Raw genomic sequence first — 25,880 nt, forward strand, 5'->3', positions numbered from 1 at the left:
AATAATGAACACATTTATTTAATATTTAGTGTGGTGACTGTTTGTGGTCAGTAGGGGGCCCTCAAACCTCGGGTGCCCATACACGCACATGTTCTGCACCAGTAGCACTGTTGGGTAGGTGTCTTCAGGCCCTGATCTCCCTGCTTCCAGGATCTTGATGCTCCCCAGCTACAAGCCCCGCGCTACAAGGCCCCCGGCTTGTTTTCCTGATCTTATCTCCCGAGAGGTGCTGTCAGCTGCAAGTCAGATGGTGCTGAACATCGCTGCACACGCTATAAATCTCCCCGGAAACGAGCTTTCCTATAGATTGCATTAGGGATAGTTACTTTTTATTACTGGCAGAACGGTGATTGCTTGTCGGCCGCCTTATGCCTGATTGGAGGAGCTGGGTAAGGGTGTCTGCTAAACAAACCAATCGATAATTGGAAAAGTGATGCTAATTAGCATAATGCCATATAAGGAGTTAGGCTAGAATCAGACCGTTGACCAGTCCACCCTTGCTTTGTAAACGTGTGAATCTGGACAATGAAAGGCAATGATACAGCCACTGTGATAAAAAGAGGAGGTGACAAGATGATGAATGCCCATGGCATTTAGGCTATTCCATGTCACTTGAGTGCTTTTTTTATTTTTCTGTAAAATTACTTATATATTTTTTTCCATTGCATTGCCTTCATGAATCATTGAACCAAGATGCTTCTCACGATACTGTGCCCTACATCAGACTCATTTTCCGTGGCATTATAAACTGCGTGGCTGAGAGAGGCACAGGTCGACGCTCTAGGGTGCTTGGAGGTGCACTCAAAATTAGGGTGAAATTTCTGTGGCAAGGGGGAGTGCCCAGAATAGTTTTTAAGTTTAAGATTAACTTGCCCTGGGGGAAATTCTTGTGCATAGAGCAGCAAGGTACCTAGAGCACAGGCAAATATACATATTAGTGCACACAGACAAAGTACAAAGACAGTAAACACAGTGCAAACAAGTACAGAGGATCCTGAGAGACAGATTATGGGAATATCACCAAAGAAAGAAAGAAAGAAGGAATGACAATGAAAGCATTGTGATAAAAATACAAAGGTTGTGGGTTCCAGTCCCAGGTAGTGCTCATAAGTTGTTGCCCCACTACTGTAAGTTGCCGTTCATGAACGCGTCAGATAAATGCATTAAATGTAAATAATAAATTCACTGCGGTATTTTGGACGGTGCTGTAAAGTGAGAACAAATTCTGCACTGGTGAAGGCACATTGGCAGCGTGTGTAGCGGCGGAGACGGGGCAGTGACCCGCCGGCTCGTTAGCCAATCAGCCCCGAGCTTGTTCCTGCTCCCTCACACCGGTCGCATGTCTGCCCGCTTGATCCACTGACTCACTGACCCATTACAGTGTTAGGCCCTTGCAGGCACCTCCAAAACACCAGTGTAGCATGTCCACTGTGAAGACCTGCGTCCTGTTCTCCAACGCGGACAGGCAGCTGACTTACCTGCTTGCCATTTAAAGCGCCGGCAGTAAACCAAGCCTCCTGCTGACATAACCCGGAATATTCCAGAATGTCAGCTTAGGCCATTGATCTTGCATATTTAGACTTCCAAAAACAAGTGTGCAGTTAATTTGGATGAAAAATGCGACGATTCCCTCCGTAAAACCTCCCTTTCATTCGCAGCTCAGGTGTCGTCGGCTGCGTGAGTTCCAACAGCTGTCCTGTCAGAAGAAACACTTGTGCGTTTATGCGATGTGACTTGCAGTGTCTTTGCAGTTCACATTGTTAAGTCAGCCCGCGTTTATCGGCAAATTAAACCCAAAGTTACTCTCTTCTTTCTGACTGTTCTACTCTCAGGCTCATTTGATCAAAGAGCCTCAATTTACATTCCTCCTGTTCTATTTTTATATATTTTTTTTGTACTCTGCGTCTTATTTGTGAAATCCTACTAGGTCACCCTCCAATAAGCTTGAAGTTAGTCCATCTCATTCCTCTTCTCCATGTTTGAGCATTTTCTCTGAGGGCCAGTTTAGGGCATTTCAGGTCCAGAAATCCAAACCAAGATTTTGTTTCTGCCAACCAGTTTTTTAACTGTATCTGTGCCTGTGACTATTTATGCTCAACTGGTTGGAAGAAACAAAATCTTGGTCTGGATTTGTACTTTCTGGACCTGAAATGCCCATCACTGCTCCTCGCACGCTGTCAGAGAGAGGTGGGGGGGGGGGGTCCCATCAGGCACAGAGTAGGGGTGGGGGGGGGGGGGGGGGCTGAATAAATTGCGCTTTACATCAGTGCATTAATTATTATATGTATTTATGATCAGAATCTTACAGACGCAGTATGTTCATTTATCGACACGCTGTGTTGCCACATTAACTAAAATATATGATCAAAAAGTCATTTTCATGATAATTTTACATATTGCATGGTTAATAAGAACATAAGAAATTTACAAACGAGAGGGGGCCATTCGGCCCATCAAGCTCCTTTAGGGAGAACTTAACTAATAGCTCAGAGTTGTTAAAATCTTATCTAGCTCTGATTTAAAGGAACCCAGGGTTTTAGCTTCCGCTACACTAGCAGGAAGACTATTCCATACTCTAACTACACGCTGTATAAAGAAGTGCTTCCTCAAATTCATTTTAAAATGTTCTCCCGCTAATTTCCCACCTATGGCCACGAGTTCTAGTATTTAAACTAATATTGAAATAGCCATTTGGCTGAACAGCATCCAGATCCGTTACAATCTTATAGACCTGGATCATGTCCCCCCTTAGTCTCCTTTGCTCAAGGCTAAACAGATTCAGTTCCGCTAACCTCTCCTCATAAGACATTCCTCTAAGACCAGGAATCATTCTCGTAGCTCTACGCTGCACCTTTTCCAAGGCAGCAATGTCCTTCTTAAGGTATGGTGACCAAACCTGCACATAATATTCTAGGTGGGGTCTTACCAAGGAATTATATAATCGTAGCATCACTCCCCTTGACTTAAACTCCACACACCTAGAGATGTAACCCAACATCCTACTTGCCTTTTTTATTGCTTCCCCACACTGGCAAGAGTGGGACATGGAAGCATCAACATACATACCGAGATCTTTCTCATAATCAGCTACCTTTATTTCAGTGGAACCCATAAAATATCTGTACTTTATATTTCTGCTCCCTGCATGGATTACCTTACATTTATCTGTGTTAAATTTCATCTGCCAAGTATCAGCCGAGTCGCTAATTAAATCCAGATCCCGTTGTAGCCTCTCTGCTGCTAGATCAGTATCTGCTACACCACCCACCTTGGTGTCGTCTGCAAATTTAACCATTTTACTTTATATATTGGTGTCAATATCATTAATGTAAATTAGGAACAATAGAGGTCCTTAAATTGAACCCTGCGGTACCCCACTATGAACGCAGGCCCACTGTGACATTGTGCCTTTAATAACTACCTGCTGTTTCCTGTCTGTTAACCAGTTTTCGATCCAAGCTGCTACAGTTCCTAAAATCCCTGCAGCTTTGAGCTTAAGCAAGAGCCATTTGTGGGGGACAACATCAAAGGCCTTCTGGAAATCTAAGTAGATCACATCGTAGGCCTTTTTGTGATCAATTTCTCTTGTAGCTTCCTCAAAGAACTCAAGTAAATTCGTTAAACAGGATCTACCTCTCCTAAATCCACGTTGGCTATCCCTCAGAATGTTATTTGCATCCAGGTAATCTACCATTTTCACTTGGATTATAGCTTCCATTATTTGTCCAGTAATGCTAGTTAAACTGATTGGCCTATAGTTTGCTGGATTACTTCTATCCCCTTTTTTGAATATGGGTGTTATATTAGCATGCTTGCAATCTGATGGTACCACACCCGCAGTAGGTAAGATAACTATAGGTAATAAATAGTGCTTGAATTTTTTTTAAACAACATGTAAAACCTTAAAAGTGCATCGAAATGGTTTTTCGCTACAAGTAATATTCTTGCTCATTCATTCACTATTTCCCCCAGAAAATGCATTAAAATATTAAGCTGCACGCTGATTTCTTACACACGTCTTACACACGTCTTACACACTTCTTACTTCTAGCTAGTAAGTGAAGTTTTGGCAGCAGTACAGTAAGTGAAAAGAGTCAAAATACAAAACCATGAGACAAAAAACACGTAGGAACGTGTCAGAGTGACTAACTAAAATTAACATTAAAGCTGAAGGAAAAAAAACATAAATCTGCCCTTTTATTAAACCGTTCACTTAGAATCTTTTACTAAATTCTGGGACATTAGCAAAAAAGGTGGAGTTGCGCTCCTACAAGGTGTGTTTTGGGCATAAGGAGGCTCCGCTGGGCTCCATCTATATTTAAACCCCGGCCGTTAGCAGTCGGGGAATCCCAGGCTCATCCCAACACTGAATCAGGGGATGTGATTGCAGCTTAAGCACATGATTTCCAAAAGAAAATAAATGCAAGCAAAGCAGTGTGAACTACTGGGATTTTCAGTGAGTTGGGATGGAGGATGTTTGTACTCTCATACACAACCTGAAGCATGAATGGCAGCCGAGAGCTTTTAGTGAAAATTGTGGGGAATCTGACTAGATTGAGCGTTCATTCTAACGGAGCCCATTTCACTTTCCTTACGTTTACAGGGAGTAATTACAGAGGAGCTAATTCACCGATTTTTTTTCTCAGAAAATTAGTAAAAGCTGTAATCGCTCCCTCCATCGCCCACCCAAACCAAAAAAAAAAATAGCAGTTTATTAAAAAATTTTAAGTTTCCGAGAGGAGTAGAGCAACAGAGTACTCATGTGGAATCTCTTTCCAGAGCAGCGGGTCCTGACCTATTCGTTGGCAGAGCACGTATCGGTCCAGAAAATGGCTCTCCAAAAGAGAGCTTTGTTGTTACTTATTCATGTAACGCTGGGATCAGGGGCCTAAAATAGCTGCCTGGGAGAATGGAGACGGGAGGAGAAGAAGGAGGAGAGCAAGTCAGAAACGCATTTCAACAAGGGACCGATTCACTGTATATATAACATCACAAGCCTATATATGAAATTGTATATATCCGTCCATCTTCTGTAACTTGTAATCCAATCCTCCAGGAAGCATGACACATGCTTGGGGTATTCGCTGCGGAGGATGCCTTGCCGTCACAGGACACAGATTCAAACAAATAATCACATACTATGGGCAATTTAGAGAGACTTGTTCACCTGACCTGCACAAACCTGTGGTGAACATCCAGACTGTGCATAGACAGTCGGGCACAAGAATCGAACCCACAGCCCTGGAGGTGAGAGATTATAGTGCTACCTAGTGAGCCTGTTTTATAACAGACACTAGTAATACTGTTAAAATAAGTCGTTTTTGCTAGAGTTATGCACTTGGGCTTCAATACAACATGCTTTGTATCTCATTAATGCTGTATCAGGACTGGATGAGCCAATCACAAAGCCGATTGATCAGTTAAAAGAATGCTGATTGGACGCTTCCATCTCAACGGCAATGAGGACAGTGATTAGTCAAAAAAAAAAGTACCTTGTTTTTCCTGTTGTCTTTTCATTATAAAATGCCGCAGCCCCCTTGAGACCAAGCCACCAGGTTTCAGATTATTTTTATCTTTTACCCAGCGGACTGTAAAAGTAATTTATTTTTCTTTGAAAAAAAAAAAACAAAAGCTGGCATTTACAGGATCCATGCCAGAAAGCAGTGCTCAGTAAACTTTCTGCCCTACTGTCCTTTGGCACTGAAGAAAAGACTTCAGAAGGACACAGCTGTAAACAAAAAAAGCACATCTTCAGATGCGATTTAGTATTGGCTGCTAAGAACGTCGTAAATAAAGCCTGATGGCATTTGCATGCGCCTGGAAAGTGGTTTGTGGCTCAGCAGGTTAAGACACTGTGATAGTGATCAGAAGGTTGCTGGCTCGGATCTCCTGGTCAGTTGAGTGAGTCAGCGTTGGGCTTCCTTAATTGCATGTAGCTTTGGATAAAAAAAAAATGGGCATCAAAGAACCACCCATGAATGTTTCTGTTCTTTTTTTTTAAAAAAAATTGTTTCATAGATTTCCCTAATATTTCTCTAGATATGTATGATGTTAAAGTTCTGTACAGTTTTTTTCAAAAGTTTATTTAGTTGCTTTGCAGTCCTCGTAAGTATGGATTATGTGAGAAGTACCTTCCTCAATATTACAAAAAGCACAACCCTTTTGAACCAGCTTTGGAAGAAATTCACAAGATTGTCAAAGAAAAAGAAGAATCGACACTTAAAAGGGACATATTCGGGGGCGGGGCCACAGGGTCACTGAAAGCTGATTGGTCCCTGGAGTACCCTCTGCCCTATCACTCGTGTTCTCAGAACATATCATTGGCTAATGAAAAGGTTGCCCTTTTTGTGTGAATTATGGCCTTTCTTATTCCCTCCACCTTAAAAAAAATCATAAATTTGCCCCTGATGGAAATAAACCCGTAAGATGGGATGTTCTTAATGAAGAAACATTGAACCAGCGTAAACACAATAAAATTAGATCATATTCCTGCCCACATTATTTACTCTGCATATACTGAAATCAAAATAAAAGAAGAAAATCAATCGAGTAGTAAAGATAAGATTAGATAAGAACCACTGGACCACTTGTGTCTTTTGATCAAACAAATGGGATTTAATGGGATTTACTCAAAACAGTTTTTTATGGTGTGGATTTTTGTGACTTTTTTTTTGTGACTGATTAGCCAGTGATATGTTTCGAACTGGTGAGTGACAATCTGGGAGCCAATCAGCTTTCAGCTCGGGCCAGTGCCCCTTTGGCTCCACCCCTGTTTACACCAGAACCTGGTTCAGGTTACATAAGAACATAAGAACTATACAAACGAGAGGAGGCCATTCGGCCCATCGAGCTCGCTTGGGGAGAACTTAACTAATAGCTCAGAGTTGTTAAAATCTTATCTAGCTCTGATTTAAAGGAACCCAAGGATTCAGCTTGCACTACGTTATCAGGAAGACTATTCCATACTCTGACTACACGCTGTGTAAAGAAGTGCTTCCTTAAATCCAGTTTGAAATGTTCTCCCGCTAATTTCCACCTATGGCCACGAGTTCTTGTATTTGAACTAATGCTGAAGTAACTATTCGTTTGAACAGGTTGGAGGTATAGGTTGTATATATTATAGAAATAATCCATCGCTTAAGAAACATCTGATTCCTTGCAGGCTGAGAAGGTAGTGAGTATAATCGCCATCTCAGGCACGAAGCAAATGGTTTCCTTTCACCACCTCATCCCGTTCTAGCCTGGTTATTAAAGATAAAATTGAAAAAAGCAGATTTACCCCTGAATACCGAGCGCATCACGCAGGAGACACGGCTCGCTGCAAGTCAAACGCGGCGGCCACACGTAATTAAAAACTGCATCCGCAGCGCAAAACACCCAGTAGGTTTTGGGTGGCTGGTTTATGGGAGCCGGGGGGGCATTACAGCTCGTAGTTTTTGATTCGCGAAGGTCTGTTGTTCAGTTGAAAGGGGGAGCAAGCAGCTTTGGCAGGACGGTCCGATTCTGATAAGCGCTAATGGCAAGAGCCTGATTACAAGCAACGAGGCCAGTTAGAGAGAATACAAATTATTACGAGAGAGAGAGAGTTTTTGTGTGTGTGTGTGTGTGTGTGTGTGTGTGTGTGCACCTGTGATCAGAAGTTCGCCAGTTCAAATCCCAGGGTTGACAGGGTGATGTCACCATTGGGCCCTTCAGCATGGCCCTTAACCTCATAATGTTAATAAAAAAATGTTCATCACTCCAAATAAAAGTGCCTGATGAATAAATAAAATGTAAATCACTGTGTGTAATAAGGCCCTGCCCCATCTGTGCGGATTTGACCTGAGCCTCTGGCTTCGTGGGAAGGCTGTCGTCCACATCCAGGAAATGTGTCATCATTTGAGCCTGTCGTCCGCGTTCCGGCTCGTGGCCGAACCAGCTGGCGTCTCTGCCCAATCATCAGCCGCACGTGATTGGAGCACGCAAAGTCATCCGAGGACTGTCTCCTGTGATCTGTCCTAATTCACTTTTATCATTCATCTAGGAGGGCCTTTGTTTCCACTGTGATGCCATCATACATGATTCCACAGACCTTTAGTTAAAAATATTCCATCTTGGGTGTAATAATTTGCCTCCCGCTAGATAACAGATGAAATGTGGTTTGTGAAAATATGTAACTGTTTTGAATATTTCTATTCTTTTGCAAATATTACTGGATTCTTGGTGTCGCCAGTGTTTTCCCTTAATTTTTTCTTGTGGTATAGAAGGTTTGCACATCCATCCATCCATCCATCCATCCACAGAAATAAGTAATGTATATACATACATGCATATATATACCTTCTTCCTTAGAAATTTAACTCCCGCTTCTGGGTAGCAGATCAGCCTGCAGGATTGTACCACTTACACGGTTCACCCCCCCTGATAAGTGCAGGTACTGTAGTTTGCTATATGGCCCCAGCTTGTCTAGTTAATTGGGGTGGCTGCCTGGAGTTAATGGCTTTTGTTGCTGAGAACGCAGAGGGAGGGAGAGCAGACCGGGACACTGTCGTTTCCTCTTTCAGTGGAAGTGTCACATGCCGGGAAGGATGTCTCCAGTCCTGACACGCGGCTACCGGCTCCGTGAGGTTAATGTAACAGTTTTCCCCAGCAGGTCTCCTATTGTTGGTCTGTCAAAACTCTGAGGTCACGGACGCCGCGGGAAGCCACCGTCAGAGTAGCACGGTGCGAGTACGGCGTGTAAATCTAATCGGACGGGCCTGATGCGAGCCTGCTGTCAGGGATACGTCCGTGCGGGAATGCAGCTGTTCTTTAAAGCGGCAGCTAACATTGCCAGTCACCTTTAAGTGTCGCCCCCACAGCTGCTACTTCGTCTTGATTACGCTCGTGGAGAATATAGGTGCCAGCTGGGACAGATTTACGGGAAATCACATCATGTGGTGCGTAGACGAGGCAGGGATTTGGATCAAAGGAGGGAGATAGATGATAGATAGATAGATAGATAGATAGATAGATAGATAGATAGATAGATAGATAGATAGATAGATAGATAGATAGATAGATAGATAGGTGGATGGATGATAGATAGATAGATAGAAAGAACGAACATATTCCGTAGGGCTGCATGATATATTGTTTCACCATCATCATTGCGATGTGCGCATGCAGAATAATCATCGCATTTCTCTTCACTGCTTTTTGTCTTTCGCAACTTGCAGCTACACCACCAACTTATTTGACAGACTTTATTGGTACATAATAAAAAGTTCTCTTTGGCTATAGTTTCCTTTTGTGTTTTATAAATATTGTAGTGTTGCTTGCAGAAATTTCGCATATCGTAATGCGATATTGTGCAGCCCGATTATTCAGTGTTTGTTTGTTTCAGCCTTTATTCCATCCCATGCTGCATTCGACTGTTGGTAGACAGTCTAGTGTAAAATTATGTGCAAAATGTCACGTGTACATATCTGTAAATTGTCTTGGATGGACTTGCATGTTATATGTTGTACCTCAGCTCACCCACTCAGACACATTCCTTTGGCCAATGAAGACCTTTTTGAGTCTGATTTGAGACCGCATGCGGCGAGTCGTGGGGCCGTGTGTATGTGTTCCTCCATGATGATTCTGACACTCCGCTTCATGCTCGTCGCCCCTTGTAGAGGAAACGGCGTTCGAGGCCGGAATCAGGGTGCAGGTGCACAGCCAGTCCGAGCCGCCCTTCGTCCACGAGCTGGGCTTCGGAGTCGCTCCCGGCTTCCAGACGTTCGTCGCCACACAAGAGCAAAGGGTAAGTGACCTTTCACTTTGCCCTTTTCTGTCTGTCGACATTCGTTTGTGATACGGGGAGAACGTGCACACGGCACATTTCTTTTGGTCTTTTATTCTCCCTTCTATTCTCATTTCTTATTAATTTTGAACTGTCCTACAGGTACTTATTTTCATGTTGTCAGTAGGTAGAAGGTTCTTAAATTTGAGCAGGCGATTTCTAAACACCTACAGGACCTGTAGTCATATTACCAGAAGGCCCACAGAGTAAGGTAGCAGAATGGATGTGTTCTAAAGTAATTTCTTCAATAAGTGCTGTTGTGAGTACAATGATGTGGTTGGTTATTTCAAGATCAAAACACGCTGCTTTCAAACCTCCGGGGAACTTTTGTTTTTCTGAAGAAACAATCAGATTTGGTACTCAAGATGAAAACCATGTCCATGCCCCCACAACCGGCCCTCGTGAATATTAATGTCATGTGTCAGGTGTTTTCGGTTAAGATGAGAGGGCTGTTCCAGTAGTTCTTCACTATTTGATGTAATTGAATGTTTCACAACATTTTTTTTAAGTGAACAACAGATATCTGAAGGTGGCAACAAAACACAAGCCGTGTTTTTCAATTCCTTATTTTAATTTCCATTTTTGAACGGACGTGGTCCAATTTTTGTATTTCCTTTGATCCGTGATCATTCATACCCGCTCTACTCTATTGTAATCCATTCTCAGGCAACGATTTCACCCACCGGCTAACGTTGACACAAACAAAGGAATGTTCTGGAAGTATCTGTGTGTGTCAGTCTGAATCCGGGCCATTTTCGGCGTGACTCCCTTGACTTTCTTTGTCCGCACGTACCCCCCCCCCCCCTGGCTGTGTTGCCAACCATCTTGGGCTTTTATCCTGCCCAATTTCCAACTGAGACGTTCTGTTAGACTGTGTGATTTTTAACGACCATGATGGATGCATGCAGTTGCAGCTCTCCTCTTATTTATGAATCATAGGCCTCAGCGCTGAACTCTAGAATATGCCCTTCATGTCTTCACTGGCTTGTGCACCCCCCCCTGGCACATATCAAAGTCAATGTGTTTAGATTTATTAGATTTTCCAGTTGTTGGCCAGCTGTTTGCAGAAGAGAGACTGCTGTAAACTGCAGCACAGGAACAAAGGAGCAAGAAAAGATATAAATAAATCTAACGATATCCATCGAATGTGTCCTTTCTTGTAGGAAGAAGGTGGGCAGCACAAAAAGGGGCATAATTCATACAGAGGGGACAACTTTACCATTAGCCAATGATGTGTTTTGAATCGCTGTGTGACAGGAGAGGGGGCACCCCAGGAGCCAATCAGCTTTCAGCTGGGGCCAGTGCCCCTGTATACGCCCCTGCATTTGATGCATTGCAATTTTTTTGTGTGTGGCAGGAGTTCATGGAAAAATCAAGCTTGAAATTGTAAAGCGAAAATGGTAAAGTGAGGAGATTCTGGGGCATCAGCCTATAAGAAGCAGGAACGAGTTTTTAATTCGGCATGGAGGGGGGCAAACAAAAATAATCCCCTGCCGGGGGTGTTTCCGAGGAAGACAAGCTCAGCTCAGACTTTGTTCTTTGTTTTCAGTGGTCAGAGCTTAGGGTGGTCCTCTTGAAACGCCATTGCAGGAACCAGGCTAAATTTAGCGCAGGATAATTAGCTGCCAGCATGTTCAGAACGGGAAACCTTGGCTCTCCCCCAGCAACATTGTTTTTGTGTCGGGCGGGGGGTCCTCACAAGCTCCCCAGTGGAGAGGAGCGTCAAAATAAGCGCCTGTCGCGGCAGGATCGGCTCAACCGGAATCGCGAAAAAGTACATCGTCCGCGTGTGGATTCCCGAACCGCTGCAGCGCATCAACATTAATTTGAGTCGCTTATCCTCCGTTCCATACCCTTGAATTTCATGGGCGAGGATGGGAACCGTCTGGATTGACAAAGTGGAGCTGCAACACATCCCAGTGGTTCCGCTAAGCTGATCGGAGAACATTCGTAACCACACATAATTCTGCAAATGTGTGGCTTTTTTTGAGGCCCTCCCCTTGCCGCCTGATTGGCTGATTCGCAGTGTGAGAGGCAACAGCTGATGGACTGATGATGCATTTTTGTAATAGGTTAAAGTTTTTAAAAAAAACATCCAGGACTGGACTGTGTTTAACTGTCTGGCATACTGGGCATCTTCCTGGTTAGCCGATGGGTACGTGGGCCAGAGAAATGTATCTCCGCCAAGTTAGCATCTATACCAGTAGGCAAAATTGTGAAAACACCCAGCATTTTTTGCATTATACTTAAAAAAATTACTAAACGAATATCGGTAGTAATGTTTCTAACAATCAAAGAAAGTTACACATAACAGACATTGGATGATTAAATAAATAACTTGAGTAACTGGAATAAAGTTCTGAAATATCTAAAAGCGAGGAAGCGTTTCCACAATTTTGGCCACTACCTTATATCTGTAAACATCGGTTGGCAAAAGTTGTGACAGGGAGACCCTCTGGTTGGCAAAATTTACTGTGGGGCTGTTGGGGACCCCGAAGTCTATGTACATAGAGCTGCCCCGCGTTCCGTATATTATGGGATCGTCCCATATTGCAGAGACCCAACACCTGCGACCGTGTGTCCTTGCAGTTGTCTTACCTGCCCCCACCATGGGGCGAATGCCGGTCAAGGCCCCCGGAGTCGGGCTTCTTCCCGGTGTACAGTGTGACGGCCTGTCGCATCGACTGCGAGACGCGCTACATTGTGGAGAACTGCAACTGCAAGATGGTGCATATGCCTGGTAAGCCACTCCCCCTCGATTCTCATGTGGCCCCCATCTCTCTTCCCACCATTTTCATTTTCATCATTTCCCCCCTCTTTTACCATTTTTCTCGTTATATACTAATGTGCTGTTGTCCTTCCTAAACAGGGCCAATGAAAAACTTTGCACCCCACCCCCCCTCCCCCGCATTTCAGTCGCTGACCTTGGGTCCGGGGTGACCTTCGACCCCACGTGCATTATGAGGGACAGCTGCCATTGTCATTTCTCTGTGACATCTCTGCATCATCTCATCTTCTGCACGGCTCAGTTATTCACCTCCCTCTCTGTGACCGTCCCTTTCATTCCACTTGCATCCTTCCAGAAGAACGGACCACACTATTAATAAATACGTGCAGGTATTGTGAAGCCTATTCTGAACGATTTCTGGGGGAAAAAATCCCCCACAAAATAGAAGAAAATCCCCCAAAGGTAGACAAGTAACAGAAAATGAAATTAATTCAATTACGGGTCTAAAGGGAGTTATTATATGGATAGATATTGCTGCTTCCATTAGTGTACAGTAACCCCTCCACTTCCACAATGGTTAGAAGTACAAGATCCATGTGAAAATTCATGAACAAGACTTGGGCAAACTGTCTATTTATTACCAGTCTCTAAACAAACAGAACTGTACTGTAGACTTTGCATGTCAAATCACAATGTCATTTTCCTATCAAGACCTTTTTTTATTATATATAAACCATCTAAATTACACCCCTCTATGTACACTGTACACACTACATTTTGGACCCATTATTAAAAATGCAAAATTACCTACGCTGAAAAGTTTTAAAGTTACTACGAAAAATGTAAGATTCCACGGTCACAAAGACAGCTGACACAGGAGTGAGGCTGACTGCAGAGACAAAGGTGCACAGTGTACCCAAACCAAGACTTTTAATATCAATGATATAGTATGCATTTACACTAACAAATATCACGTATCAGTAATATTTATATATTATATGATGTAATGTAATTGAAATCACTTTTAGTATTGTTTTTGGCTTATGTGTCTTTTGGCTTCAAAAATACTGCCATTTAATTGTTTATTCCAACTCGTGGATAACCAAAACTGTATATTGCTACTTTGAATAGTATAAGTGTAACAAATTACCTGTTGTTTTCAAATGTAGCGACTTCAGTGAACAGCTAATCAGAAGTCACATGACCGTATCCTTCCCACAATAGGGCCATGTCACCTAAGTTACGTACCATTCAAATAACCATTTTACTGCTCATAGTTATTAGTGATGAAGTGCATTTATTAGTAACAGCGGGTGGGGAATTAAAACGAATGGCCTGTTTTCCACATTTCATTGGTACAGTTGAGTATGGTTTTTGGTCCTATTAATCTCCCTTTTTCTGGTCTCTCTTTCATAGGCGTGTGACGGGACGGATGAATAATTGTGGGATTAAGCAAATTAACTTTGCAGTGTGTTGGGGAAAAAAATGAAAATCCCAGACGCATGATTCCATAGCGATGCTCCCCGTTACCACGGCAGCGCTGGAGAGGCCGATGGGGTTTTGTCTTAATGACTGCAATTAACAAGCAATGTGATTAAAGTTTAATGACGTGGCTTTCAGCCACTCGCCATCATTATTATTAAGGAAATCTCGCTGGGCGTTAGTCTTGCTCCTGAGAGGCACGATCAATTCATGCTCGATCGATACTAAACAGGTTAGCTTGGAGGTTATTTTTACCATTTCCACTCGCCTACTGCCCCTTGTTTAGCAGGAAGAATGGTGCATTTGAGTACTTTAGTCTGATTAGGAAGCCTTCACTGTAATTGGGCCCGTCTGTGATTAATGCTTGAAATGTGGAACAGGTGACATCATAGTGTTTTTAATGGGCCGTAGTATCACAGAACACTGCACAGATCCACTGGCTAAATGCTTAACTTGCTGTTGTCGGCCTACATGGTTTCTGTGACCCCTAACACTGCACTCGGATTCAGCAGACGTAGCTGACTCTGAAGTCTCCATGTTGTAAGGCCCAGTGTGATACCAGTCAGCGCCCCCCCCCCCCCACCCCCCACCCCCCACTAGGCGTACCAGGTGGAAACTTTCAAACCGTCATCTTCTATCTACAGGAGATTCTCCATTCTGCACTCCCGAGCAGTACAAGGAATGTGCGGAGCCAGCACTGGGTGAGTCCAGCCACCGGCACAAGGTCCACCGTCACTGGTTTCAGTCAAACGGGCAGATAACAGGCCCGAGACGTCTCGCCTCTTTGTGTTTGCGTGTACGAGTTTTTCTCACTGGCTTTTCTCACTGGCTCTCACTGCTTACCCCCTTAGGCACTGGCATATCTACAGCTCACAGAATCCATAGTAACTGCACATCTGCAGGTAGCCACGGCTGTGCGCTGGTCCCGAAACCTGAAATTGCTTTCATTGAAAGAATCATGCGGTGTATGAGGTCCCTCCAACAGCTTAATATATTTTTTATCAAGCATCTTGGAGCTGCATCAGAACAATCTTTGGCATAATTAGCCAGCTGGCCAGGGAAATACATTTTGGATGCAATATTGTAAACGAGTTGCAGATGCGTCGATTATACTATGAAACTCACCCAACATCGATTTGGCAAAAGAAAGAAAGAAAATGAATGATTCCATCCAGCAGGGGATGCATGGAATTTTGGATACAGACCAAATTCCTTGCATTTCCCGATTCAATATATACTAAAGAAAAACTCCATCGACAGCCTGTGACCTCCCATGCGCCATCATTGTCCCGCCCACATCCCGGCTGATTGGCTGTTGACTCTGTTATTATTTACCATTCCACATGCATCGCCCAGCCTCTCCCGGAGACAGGAATTCAAAAAACATGTGTTGCTGACACTCCCTCCCAGCGGACGGCCTGCCGCAGTCCATGCATGAGAAACAGCCACCCCCCCCCCCCCCCGTTCCCCCATGACTTATTTTGTCCCTTGTGGATTTTTGTTTTTCCACCTTTCTGCCCATCGCAGGCGGCCTAACGTGGACATTAACAATTTATGGTCAAGTGAGTGCGGCTTCTCTATTCTGTATTCATTACCGTGTTGTTAAGGCTGGCCGGTTCTTCTGCCTTAAAGCTTCCTGGATGCTCATGAAAGTCAGATTAGACTGGGATCAGAGCGTTTATTTGCATCCATGTCCTTTATTCCAAACGGCTTCCCTTGGGCTGCAGCTATAAGTCCTCCTCGTTGTCAAATTAGCATGTGGATTTAGGCCCCCGCTGGGCAAATCTTGCAGTGGCTCCGCCACCCCCCCACCCCCCCCCCCCCCCGACAACAGAGTGTGGTTTTGACGGAGCACCTCCAAACAGGCATGGTCCTCGTTTAACTCACTGCTGGTTTGCTTTGGGTCTTCGTAAAGCCTCGATGCATCTGGCAGCTATGTAGCTATGGAAATTTCACAATGCATTTCTTGTACTGGTTATGCTCAAATATCGCTAGCCTGCAGGCGAATGAATCGATTAAGCCGTACAATGAAGCGAAGCGCTCTCCGAAGTGTGCCAGATACCGGAGGTGGGTAATGTAGTGTTTAAGGACGGGATTCGTAACCCAGAGATAGCTGGCTGAGGTCTAAGGAAGGGTTTTGCTTAGATATCCTTTGGCAAAACGCCTATCCTTAATATATCCAGCTGTTTAAATTGATTTTTTTGCATCAAAATTGGCTAAAAATGCATTTGGCTGCCTGCGGATAATGATTATCTGCCTCCCCACTGATTGCGAACTGGAGTGCAGTGAAAGGCGCTGTGAGTTCGTTACAGCTGGCAGTGCCGTTCCCTGCCCCTCACAGGAGCAGGATTATCGTTTAACCACAAGGGGCACCAAAATTCGAATACCCAACAGATTCAGGAAACGCCCCAAGAGAGTCAATCTGGGATCAAAGCACAGTAAGTCTTTGCAGAAGGCGGACAATCTGACTTTCAAAATTGAAAATTGAATATTTTGCAATGTAGAGACATTCACAGTCCTCAAATTTATTTCTGTGGACAGATACCATCAGTAATAACCGAATGGTTTCTGTTTTGGCTGTTTTTTCATTTCCCCCTCAGTTCTACGATCCTGGCCTTGTCGATTTATATGCTGGTTTATCATCCTCAGTCCCTCTATGGAACAAAAAAAATCTTTCAGCGACAGTGTCAACCTTCCATCATCAGCCAAATGTCGGTCTCGAGAACTAATGTAGCTTCGGCCGTAGCAGACGAGCACCGTGGGGGATAGCAAGGACAAGGCAATTACTGTTTATCAGCAGGCAGTTTTGCATATACTGGAAGGATGCCACTGCAGAGATGAGTTCTCATGCACTTCTTCATGGGAGCTAACAGTAGGGAGAGTCTCAAAACCCTGAAGTCTACCAGAGTTATGTTATATCATCCAGAAGCAGCTGAAAATCCCCTCAGTGTGTGGTCCTGTTTGAATAATGACAGCATTTAATGACCTCACTGCCGTAAGGTATATCGTTTACAAACTAGTTAAGAAGTTACAGTAATCTTCTTAAGCATTCAGCCTGTCTCTTGCCTCTGGTTTTTATTAGCCAAACATGGATTCATCTTGGGGGGGTTTGGAGCCTAACCTAGCCAGCATAGGACACAAGTCAGGGGACATCCTAGACACAATGCCAGAATTACCAAAACACCATTTTAACTATGTCCTGCGTGCTATTTTTGAGATTTTGATAGCCTGAATCAACATTTGAATGATTTGATACTCTGAAAAACTACATGAGGATTACCATAGTGATGGTTGCTATGACGATGCCAAATTTCAGTCAATTTATAAGACATTATTTTGTGAACAGAAGCAAAACCAATTACTGTTCTGACAAATGGGAGTCTGAATTTTTTGGCGCCTAGTTGGTCAACTAACTGTAAACAATGGGAAAAGGTGCTTCACAATCTTAAAAAAATAGCCATTTCCCTCTCCTGATACCAGAATATCTAATAAGTGAGATAAGGGAAACCGAAAGAGCAAACACGCCTCTGATAGGCTTATGCAGAGATATAAATCGCCATCTCTTGTTAGAAGAAACACCGTGAGGAAGTAGACGCTTGTGATACGGAGAGGTCACTTCAGGTCTAATGTCAGATCGTTCCAGCGGGGAGTCATCCAGCGATAAACGGCCCATGGGGAAGCAGACTAGCTATCAGCAAATTAGGCGGATTTATCTGTGTCGAATATCTGATGGATTTGCAAAGGAGGGAGGGGTGGGTAATGTGAGCTTTTCAGACGCTAATGCTGTCCTGGGAATGATCAATCATACCTCACCTTATTTTAAAGCTACCTTTAACAGAGGGATCTAGTTTTATCTGATCAGTTAGCATATTTTAGCATGTTTTTCCCAGTATTGAAATACAGTAATTTTCCGATCGGTTTTACAGTATTACAAATGCCACCATATCGGATACAATGGGAAACGTTCCATTATCGGCTTAGTCTTCATTATTTATTTTTTTTATTATCGTAGGCAATAAAGGCGATTAAAATGGATGTGCATTTTAGTTGGAGGGACATCATAAATGTATAGTATCTGCAAGGGGAAGTTGCCAAAGTTAACCAAAACCGACTGGGTGAAAGTATAGAAAACCTTGTAGCAGCCGTCGACACTTTTAAGAAACGTTTTTTTTTGTTTGTTTTTTTCCAATGGAAATCACTAGTGTATAAGGGGGGGGGATGATCTCCAGATCTTTCCCTTTTCCTGCCCTAATTCCTCATTCGCTTGGACGCTTCTCAGCGACCCTCTCCGAGAAGGAGAGCACCAACTGCATCTGTCGAACCCCCTGCAACTTGACCCGGTACAACAAGGAGCTGTCCATGGTGAAGATCCCCAGCAAGACATCGGCCAGGTACCTGGAGAAGCGCTTCAACAAGTCCGAGAAGTACATCGCGTGAGTACCGCCGCTTCCGCATGTCTACAGCTAAACGGAATATTGATTGTTTAATTAATAATAATTAAGATCATTATTCTGTATGAAGTATAATTTCCATTCATGGGTCCATTGTAATATATTGCTGTATACTGTCAAAAAATGATTAGCTAGAATTTCACTTTTTCCTTTATTGACATGATCAAAATTAATCCTATAATAAGAAATTAATAATCCGAGTTACAGTATGTCTGACTTCCTAATAATTTCTTGACCATTTTGTTAGCAAGGTGTGGACGTTTAATAAAGGAATTATTTCCGATCCTTATCCAAATGCGCTTGACAGCTGAATTGTAAATTACGGTGGTGCGGTTTCGCAGAAATGCTTCATAAATTGTTCTATTTTTTTTTTTTTTAATGATAAATGGGCTTCATTTGCCTGTGCAGAAGTGTCATTGTTTCTCTTCGGATAATTATTTTGCACGTGCAGAATTGTCGGGAGCGCCAGTGGCACAACGTCACTACTAACGTCATATCGCCGTACTGCTAAGACGAGGTTCTGCGCGTGTGCATTCTAACAGGGAAGGAAATGGACTACTGATAGCTCTGGATAATTGATTTCCTGCATGCCGGCAGACCGATCAGATCGGCTGACAGAAGTTCTCCACCTTTTAATCAGCCTGTCTCCCTCATTTAGTGAGGGAGTCCCAAAGCACTGTGCTATCTCTCTCTCAGACCTGTTGCCCTGTCCAGATGTAAGCGTCTCCTATTTTAATATACATAGACCAGTATTGATTTTTAAATACTGGGCAAATTGCAGTTTAGTCTCATTTGATGGGCTCTGGAGTTACTTCAGATCTGACTTTGGCGATTTTATTGGACGTGAAAATGCATGAATTATTGCACAAGAGAGGCTATTAAGGCAGAAATGTATTTAGCTGTGACTTAATGTATGGACTCCACAATACAATAGCATGGATCTCATTGTACATCTACTTGTCTGGTTCTCAAATCCCCATTAGCCATGCAGTAGCTATCGTGGCCAACATTGTTCATTCTCTTTATGATGCATACTTGGATGTCCCCCATAATACCACCACAGACTCCTTTGCTCCAGACTACAGAGACCTTTAATCTGATTTTAACCTGTCCTTCTCTAAGACCGTCTAATTCCTGGGTCGACTCTCACGAAATGAAGCAATGTTTTATTTGCCATGTGCACAAGTAACCAGAAATGCTTCTCTAAGGGCCTTGCTCAAGGGCCGGACAGCGATAAGACTATTCTGCCAAGGACTGGACTTGAACCGATGACCTTCTGATCACAAGCACAGAGGCCTAAATTGCTGAGCCCCCTCCCTTTATGAAGTATGATGGTATCGATTCACCGCTGATGGTCTTAAAAGTAACTGTGACAATCAATGAAATATGTATTTGAGATCATCGAAAACATGCCGGAACAAAAAGGTACTTGTGGTTCGAGTGCCCTTAGCTGGATTTTTTTTGCCCGTAAGTATAATTATTGTACACACCTGCACTCCTACTATAAAACATCCTTTTTGACATAAGAAGCTGATGTTGCAGCTGCAGCTCACTGGGCTCCAGTGTTTCAGTGAGACATCTGGCAGCGTAACACTCACTGCCACCATGAGCGATTGGCTGTTTGCCCAGGCGCCTACCAAGCCCTTTAACGTGCACCACCTTCTGTGTAAAATACCTTGTAACATGTTCCCCCTGTACTTCCTCCCTCTTCAGGGACAACATCCTGGTCCTGGATGTGTTTTTCGAGGCCTTGAACTATGAGACCATAGAGCAGAAAAAGGCCTACGAAGTTGCCAGCTTGCTCGGTAAGAAGGGGGGGGGAGCAATTGTAGGACTTTTTTAAAGTGGAACAGGCATAAGAACAGCCATAATTCTTACAGAGGGGCCAACCTTATCATTAGCCAATGGTATGTTTTAAATCGGTGAGTGACAGGGGAGAGGCATACCAGGGGCCACGCCCCCTTAGAGGCAAGTTTGGATATTTTTGTTTCTGGTGACAGTGAGGTGATGTTCCTGGTTAATGGTGTCTTGTCAGGTGACATCGGGGGACAGATGGGACTGTTCATCGGCGCAAGCATCCTCACCATCCTGGAGCTCTTTGACTACGCGTATGAGGTCAGAAATCAGCTCGGCGATATGGGGAATAAAACAGACTGTCAGATGAAGGAGTGGAAGGGAGCAAGGATATCAGTTTTCCCCTGGGGGGGGGGGGGGGGGGGGGGGGGGTGCACCCTACTCCTGCTCCTGCTCGGACTTCAAACATACACTGAGGAATCATTGCCTCCAATGCACCAGAAATGCAAAGACGGGCTATGAAAGAAACCTTTTTCATTTTTAATAATATAGGCTCAGAGTTTAAAGGTTCCCCTTGACTGAAACTTCAAGTGTGGGTGCTGTATCCACGACTTTCAAAACTAAGTTTACAATCATACCAATGACTTAAGAATGGGGTGAGTTTATAGTGAGGCAGCAAAACAAAATATGCCTAGAAAGAATTTCAATATATATCGTCAATATGGTGCAGGGTTATTCAAATCACGGTCCTCGAGGTCCGAGCCCTGCTGGTTTTCCAGCCTTCCTTTACCTGTCAGTCAGGTGTGAAGCCTCTGACCAATCAGAATCAGTAATTATTAAAGTAACTACCTGGAAGAACTGAAACCAAGGCCTGGATTTGGAATCAAGCTCCAGATTTGAAGAACCCTGAAATAGTGGTTAGTTTTGCTATGGTATCATAATCAAGTACAGTCATGTGATTGCGTCCCTCCAACTGCTCGTAAAAGTCATGACCTGCTCTGTTCTTTGCCGTCAGGTAATAAAGGACAGACTGTTGGACATGTTGAGCCGGGAGGAAGAGGAAGGCAGCCGGGGCGAGGATGTGGTAAGATAAAAACATGCCATTCTTTTAAAAACATTTGAATTCTGGAATTCAGATTGGACTGATTGGCAAATCTGTTTGTCTTTATGCACCAGAGCACTTGTGACCCTATGGTGAACCATTCGGAAGCAATCAGCCACACAGTCAGCGTGCCGCTGCAGACCACACTGGGGACACTGGAGGAGATCGCCTGTTAACAGCGTTAAGGGCCGTGTCTCGACTCCTCAGCTTTGGCCCCGTTACCCTGGAGACGGGGAGCAGCAGGGCACGCATGCCAGGCACTGAACAGACACAATGGCATACAGGAGGCACGACAGACTTGGGGACCGAGTTGGTGCCAAATTTATTATTTTTTTGTGTGTCCCTTTTCGACGTTCAGCACAAATGGGGACTGGGGACTTGTCTCCTCCAGTCTGCTGCCCCGCTGGTGATGGAGCGAAGGGAACATTCTGCTCCTCCGCTCATTCCCCCCCGACTGTGACTCATCCTGGACACTACCAAAAACGGGATGGAGGGGGGAGGGAGGGACACAACCTGTACAGACGTTTTTGTGTATACGAGTCACCTGTGCCGTTCAACACAGTTCACAGCCTACTGCCAGATGTACATCGTAAACTGTCCGACATGCATGTCTGTTGTTTGGATACTGTTTTTACTGATGCCATGACTCTTGTGTTGCTTATCTTGCACTGTCTCCCCCCCCCCCCCATGACAATATAGCGACCCAAGTGAGGTATGCTAGGCTTTTGAGGCCATCTTGCCAAGCAGGTGGGTCTGCAGTTGGGAAGGCAGCAGTCTGTCAATATACCATCATAAACAGCTTTCCGTGTTAATTAAATGGCGTGTGCCGTGAGCTTCGTGTGTCGTCCGGGAGTTACACTCATTTCTAGTCACGGAGTTTCGTTGACCGTCGGCCGCATCCGTGCCACCATAAGATCCGCAGCTGAAGGAACGCCGGATGGAACCACAAGGGTGTGGAGGTAGAGTGAGTGTGAACAAGCAGCAACAACAGAGGTCAGCGTTGGGCAGTGGGGTAACAACTTCCTTTGAATGGCACCTACACACCAGAGGCTGTAGTTCAGCTTTTAATAACCACCTCCCTCTCCAAGCTCCACAACTAAACATACATAAGCTCCCACACGAGCTAATCACCAAAAAGGCAGTAGCATGTCCATTTTGTTCCAGCACATTCTTACATCCTCTGCGTACTAATGACTTATATTTCTGGAAATTTCCATTTATTGCATCCCGTTTATTCTTCCTTCAACCTGACATAAAAATGTCTTCATCGTGCTTCTATCTGAGTAGTTATAAGGCAACCTCACTTTTGTGTTGTCTTTCGCTGTTTGACATTGCAACAATGGTGAACTGTTGTGAAACGAGGACTAACGTGGATTGCGAAAACACACACCAAGCTGCCATTCGGTACTTTGCGCTTGCTTGGTGGAGAGGTCGGCATGCAGATGCAGTCCCCAATCCTGGGATTAAGGAACCCTGACTTTACAAAGTGTAAATGAAAACACATTGGTTTGTTTTTACGCCTATTAAAACGGTGGTCTTATATAATCAGTGAAAACAGGCAGTCAACAGTAAGATCCTGACAAAAATTTAAGGCAATACAAATAACAACGTTTTCCGTATCATATAGGCCCCACAAATTAGTTTGATCAAACAGCAAATGTGCAATATTTCCATTTCTCCATCAAAGATAAATATCAGGAGTAATACACAGAATACTAAGAACGGTTATTGTAGATTTTCTCTTCCTGCTGATTATTAGCTTAACGAAAAAATTATTATATTAAAAAACCAAACCAGAGGCATGGCTCTAGGCAGCCAACAGTAGCTAGGTGAAGGGTCAACAAATGCGATCAGCTAGCTAATTCAGAGTGACTGTACATCGTCTTTTTCCCATACTTGTTCTCTTTTTGGGGACAGAAATATGCCTGAAATGTCCAGATTTTACTTTCTTTCATGCTGACATTTGCTTTCTACAGTCAGAATGCTGTATGTGTATTTGCGTTGCCTCTCTTTGCGTTCTGTCCACACTGTCCTGTTTTGCAAAGCAAGCTATCGTCATCCTAGCTCATTTTAGCTAGCCAACAAGTGAAAGCTTACCTTATAGTTAATTACTTTGTTCCTGTGAGTGGGGGGGAAGATTGTTTGATGGCAAGTTTTGTTATTTCCCACTTATATGTACTATCGATGCAGTACATGTACATGGGAGAGCAGACTTTGACTACGTTGGTGTGGACCATCCATAATGTTTGCATCTAGGTCACTGGGCAGACCGAAGGTGAGTCACTGTTGAAGCAGAACCACAAAACTGTAGAAGGAGATGGTGTCAACGCCCTCACCAGTTATAAGTGTTATATAAAAAAAAAGGTACATCTTTTTTTAGTCAGAAGCTGGCACCAGGAGCAGGAAAATTCAATACGCTAGAATTTCCGGGATTGATTCCTTTTCCATTTACTATAAGACTGCACCATTAAACTATACCGAAGACACTCGAAATGTTTGGTAACGATAACGATGATTCATAGCTTAATATCAGGCTAACATCTAGAGGCTAAACTCAATGTAAAATTAATGATCTCCTCTGTTTCAGCACCTCATCTAAGTTCATTAAAACCAGATATCAGACCTTCATCTTATCAGGATTATGCTCATGTGTATGACAAATAGTCCCCCAACTCATCGCCTGAACATTATAAGTCTGCGTTTTCATGGCCTTGCGATTAGCAAGTCGTTGATGGAACTATGTCGTGTAACAACCGTTCGTGTCATTAGGATGCCCGCATGCCTATTGGCTGACAATTTATGGAGGAAACTGTAAAACGCTACATAGCCGTTCCAATTTCATGTTCCTTGTGGTTGGTGTAACTAGCCAATTAACTTTTGAGAGTGTAAACAATCTAATAAATATATTTCCCTGTAACTTACCTGCTGCTGTGGCCAAGCAATGTGATGGGGATTCTTTACTGTTGACGCTGTCATGTTATTTAAGAAGAAAACTGGATAGATCCGGGCACTGCACCCACATCTCGCCCTCGTATCCTTCTCAGCGTGATCGCTGCCGCTCCAGATCAGTAATTGGACTGTTTCTCTCTGTCAGTGTTTTCTCACTGTACAAACATGTTAATAAATGCACATATCAAGTAGTTCTTGTGTGTCTTTCCATTGTCATGTACTGTACAGCACTCATATTTGCACGGACTTCTCGGATTGTTACCGGCAATTAAAATTTTCAAGCATCAACAATAATGCCATATAACCAATAGGGTAAAAGAATCGGGTGCAATTTTGATTTGTTAAAGTGGTAGGTGCAGATATCCCTGCCTTCAAGTCATGTTGGAAAAATCGTAAATACGAGATGAGAGCACGTGAACACCGCTATAAAGTCGTATTTACCAACGGGAAACTCATTACAACAATTATGGCAGAGGCCATGGATAGCTACACTGTGGAAGGCAAATTATTCTGAAAGTAGTAAATTTTATGTGGCGTGTCATTGCAAAACTCTGAATTGTTTTGAATGTCGAGGAGTTTGTTATTAAACGGTGTACCGTGAAAAAAAAAAAAGATACGTTTTTGCCTCAATATTAGTCGGCTACCACAATCAGGTCAGCTACCTGCTGTTCAAGCAAGGGATTGTGAAAAGTTCAGTTAAGGCTACAAATGTGTTTAGGCATTGGAGGAACGAAAAATACAGTGACATAGTGGATCATTAGGTTAACAATGGTCACTAAATACGGCATCTAATGCAACCTCCTGGTTATCTCGTGTCCAGATTTGGCGGTAACATATCTTAAATGCTGGGGATGTAAATGCTACCATACTATTCGCAACCATCACATTCTCCATTTACATAGATTTCTCTTCAACACAGACCTGAAAAATGTTCGATCACCAAAATATGGCTCAATTCGTAACACACTTACACAACAACAGGTATGGGGGTATCAATACCAACCCTAAATCTAACACTAGCACTAAGCATAATAGCAATTCTAATCCTAGGTCTAATCTTAATGGAAACCCTAAGCCAAAATCTAGCTCCAAACTTGATGGCAACCCTAACCCTAGCTCTAACCCTAAGCCTAGGTTTGGATATAGACTTCGGTCTAACTCTGCGTCTAAGTCAAAGTCTAAATGTAGCCCCAACATCTAAGTCTAAGTCAAAGTCTAAAGCTGACTAAGTGGAGGTCTAACCCTATGCCTAACACTAAACCTAGGCATATACAGTGCTCACAGAAAATCTTTGGACACTTAATTCTGTAAAAATGTTGCAAATTGAATGGTTTCATAACAAATGTCCATTGCAAGCAATGTTTGTCTTTGACACAGACTTGAGAAATGTTCAGTCACCAAAATATGGCTCAACTGGTAAGACGTATACAGTAAAACAGGTGTGGGAGGGGTGTCAACGCCAACCTTAAACCTACCACTAGCACTAAGCCTCATAACACATATCTGCACACAGACATTTTCTTTTTATTAAGTCTCGTTATAATACTTTTGACTGGCCCATTCAGTTCT

The 25,880-nt window shown here is 43.5% G+C and overlaps 1 protein-coding gene across 3 annotated transcripts in view; it reads left to right on the forward strand.

Annotated features, from left to right (window-relative positions):
- Nucleotides 1-24,502, forward strand: part of asic2 (acid-sensing (proton-gated) ion channel 2) — a 224,700-nt gene extending 200,198 nt beyond the window's left edge. For all 3 annotated transcript variants that reach the window (XM_072704645.1, XM_072704644.1, XM_023835589.2), the window contains 8 exons: nucleotides 9,639-9,766; nucleotides 12,395-12,545; nucleotides 14,660-14,716; nucleotides 18,295-18,448; nucleotides 20,180-20,271; nucleotides 20,502-20,581; nucleotides 21,276-21,344; nucleotides 21,437-24,502. In XM_072704645.1, coding sequence (XP_072560746.1) covers nucleotides 9,639-9,766; nucleotides 12,395-12,545; nucleotides 14,660-14,716; nucleotides 18,295-18,448; nucleotides 20,180-20,271; nucleotides 20,502-20,581; nucleotides 21,276-21,344; nucleotides 21,437-21,538 — 833 coding nt within the window. In that variant the 3' untranslated portion in view covers nucleotides 21,539-24,502. The remainder of the gene's footprint in view (nucleotides 1-9,638; nucleotides 9,767-12,394; nucleotides 12,546-14,659; nucleotides 14,717-18,294; nucleotides 18,449-20,179; nucleotides 20,272-20,501; nucleotides 20,582-21,275; nucleotides 21,345-21,436) is intronic.
- The last annotated feature ends 1,378 nt before the right edge of the window (nucleotides 24,503-25,880 follow it).

This window comes from Paramormyrops kingsleyae, chromosome 22, assembly GCF_048594095.1.
Source record: "Paramormyrops kingsleyae isolate MSU_618 chromosome 22, PKINGS_0.4, whole genome shotgun sequence".
Classification (NCBI taxonomy): domain Eukaryota; kingdom Metazoa; phylum Chordata; class Actinopteri; order Osteoglossiformes; family Mormyridae; genus Paramormyrops; species Paramormyrops kingsleyae.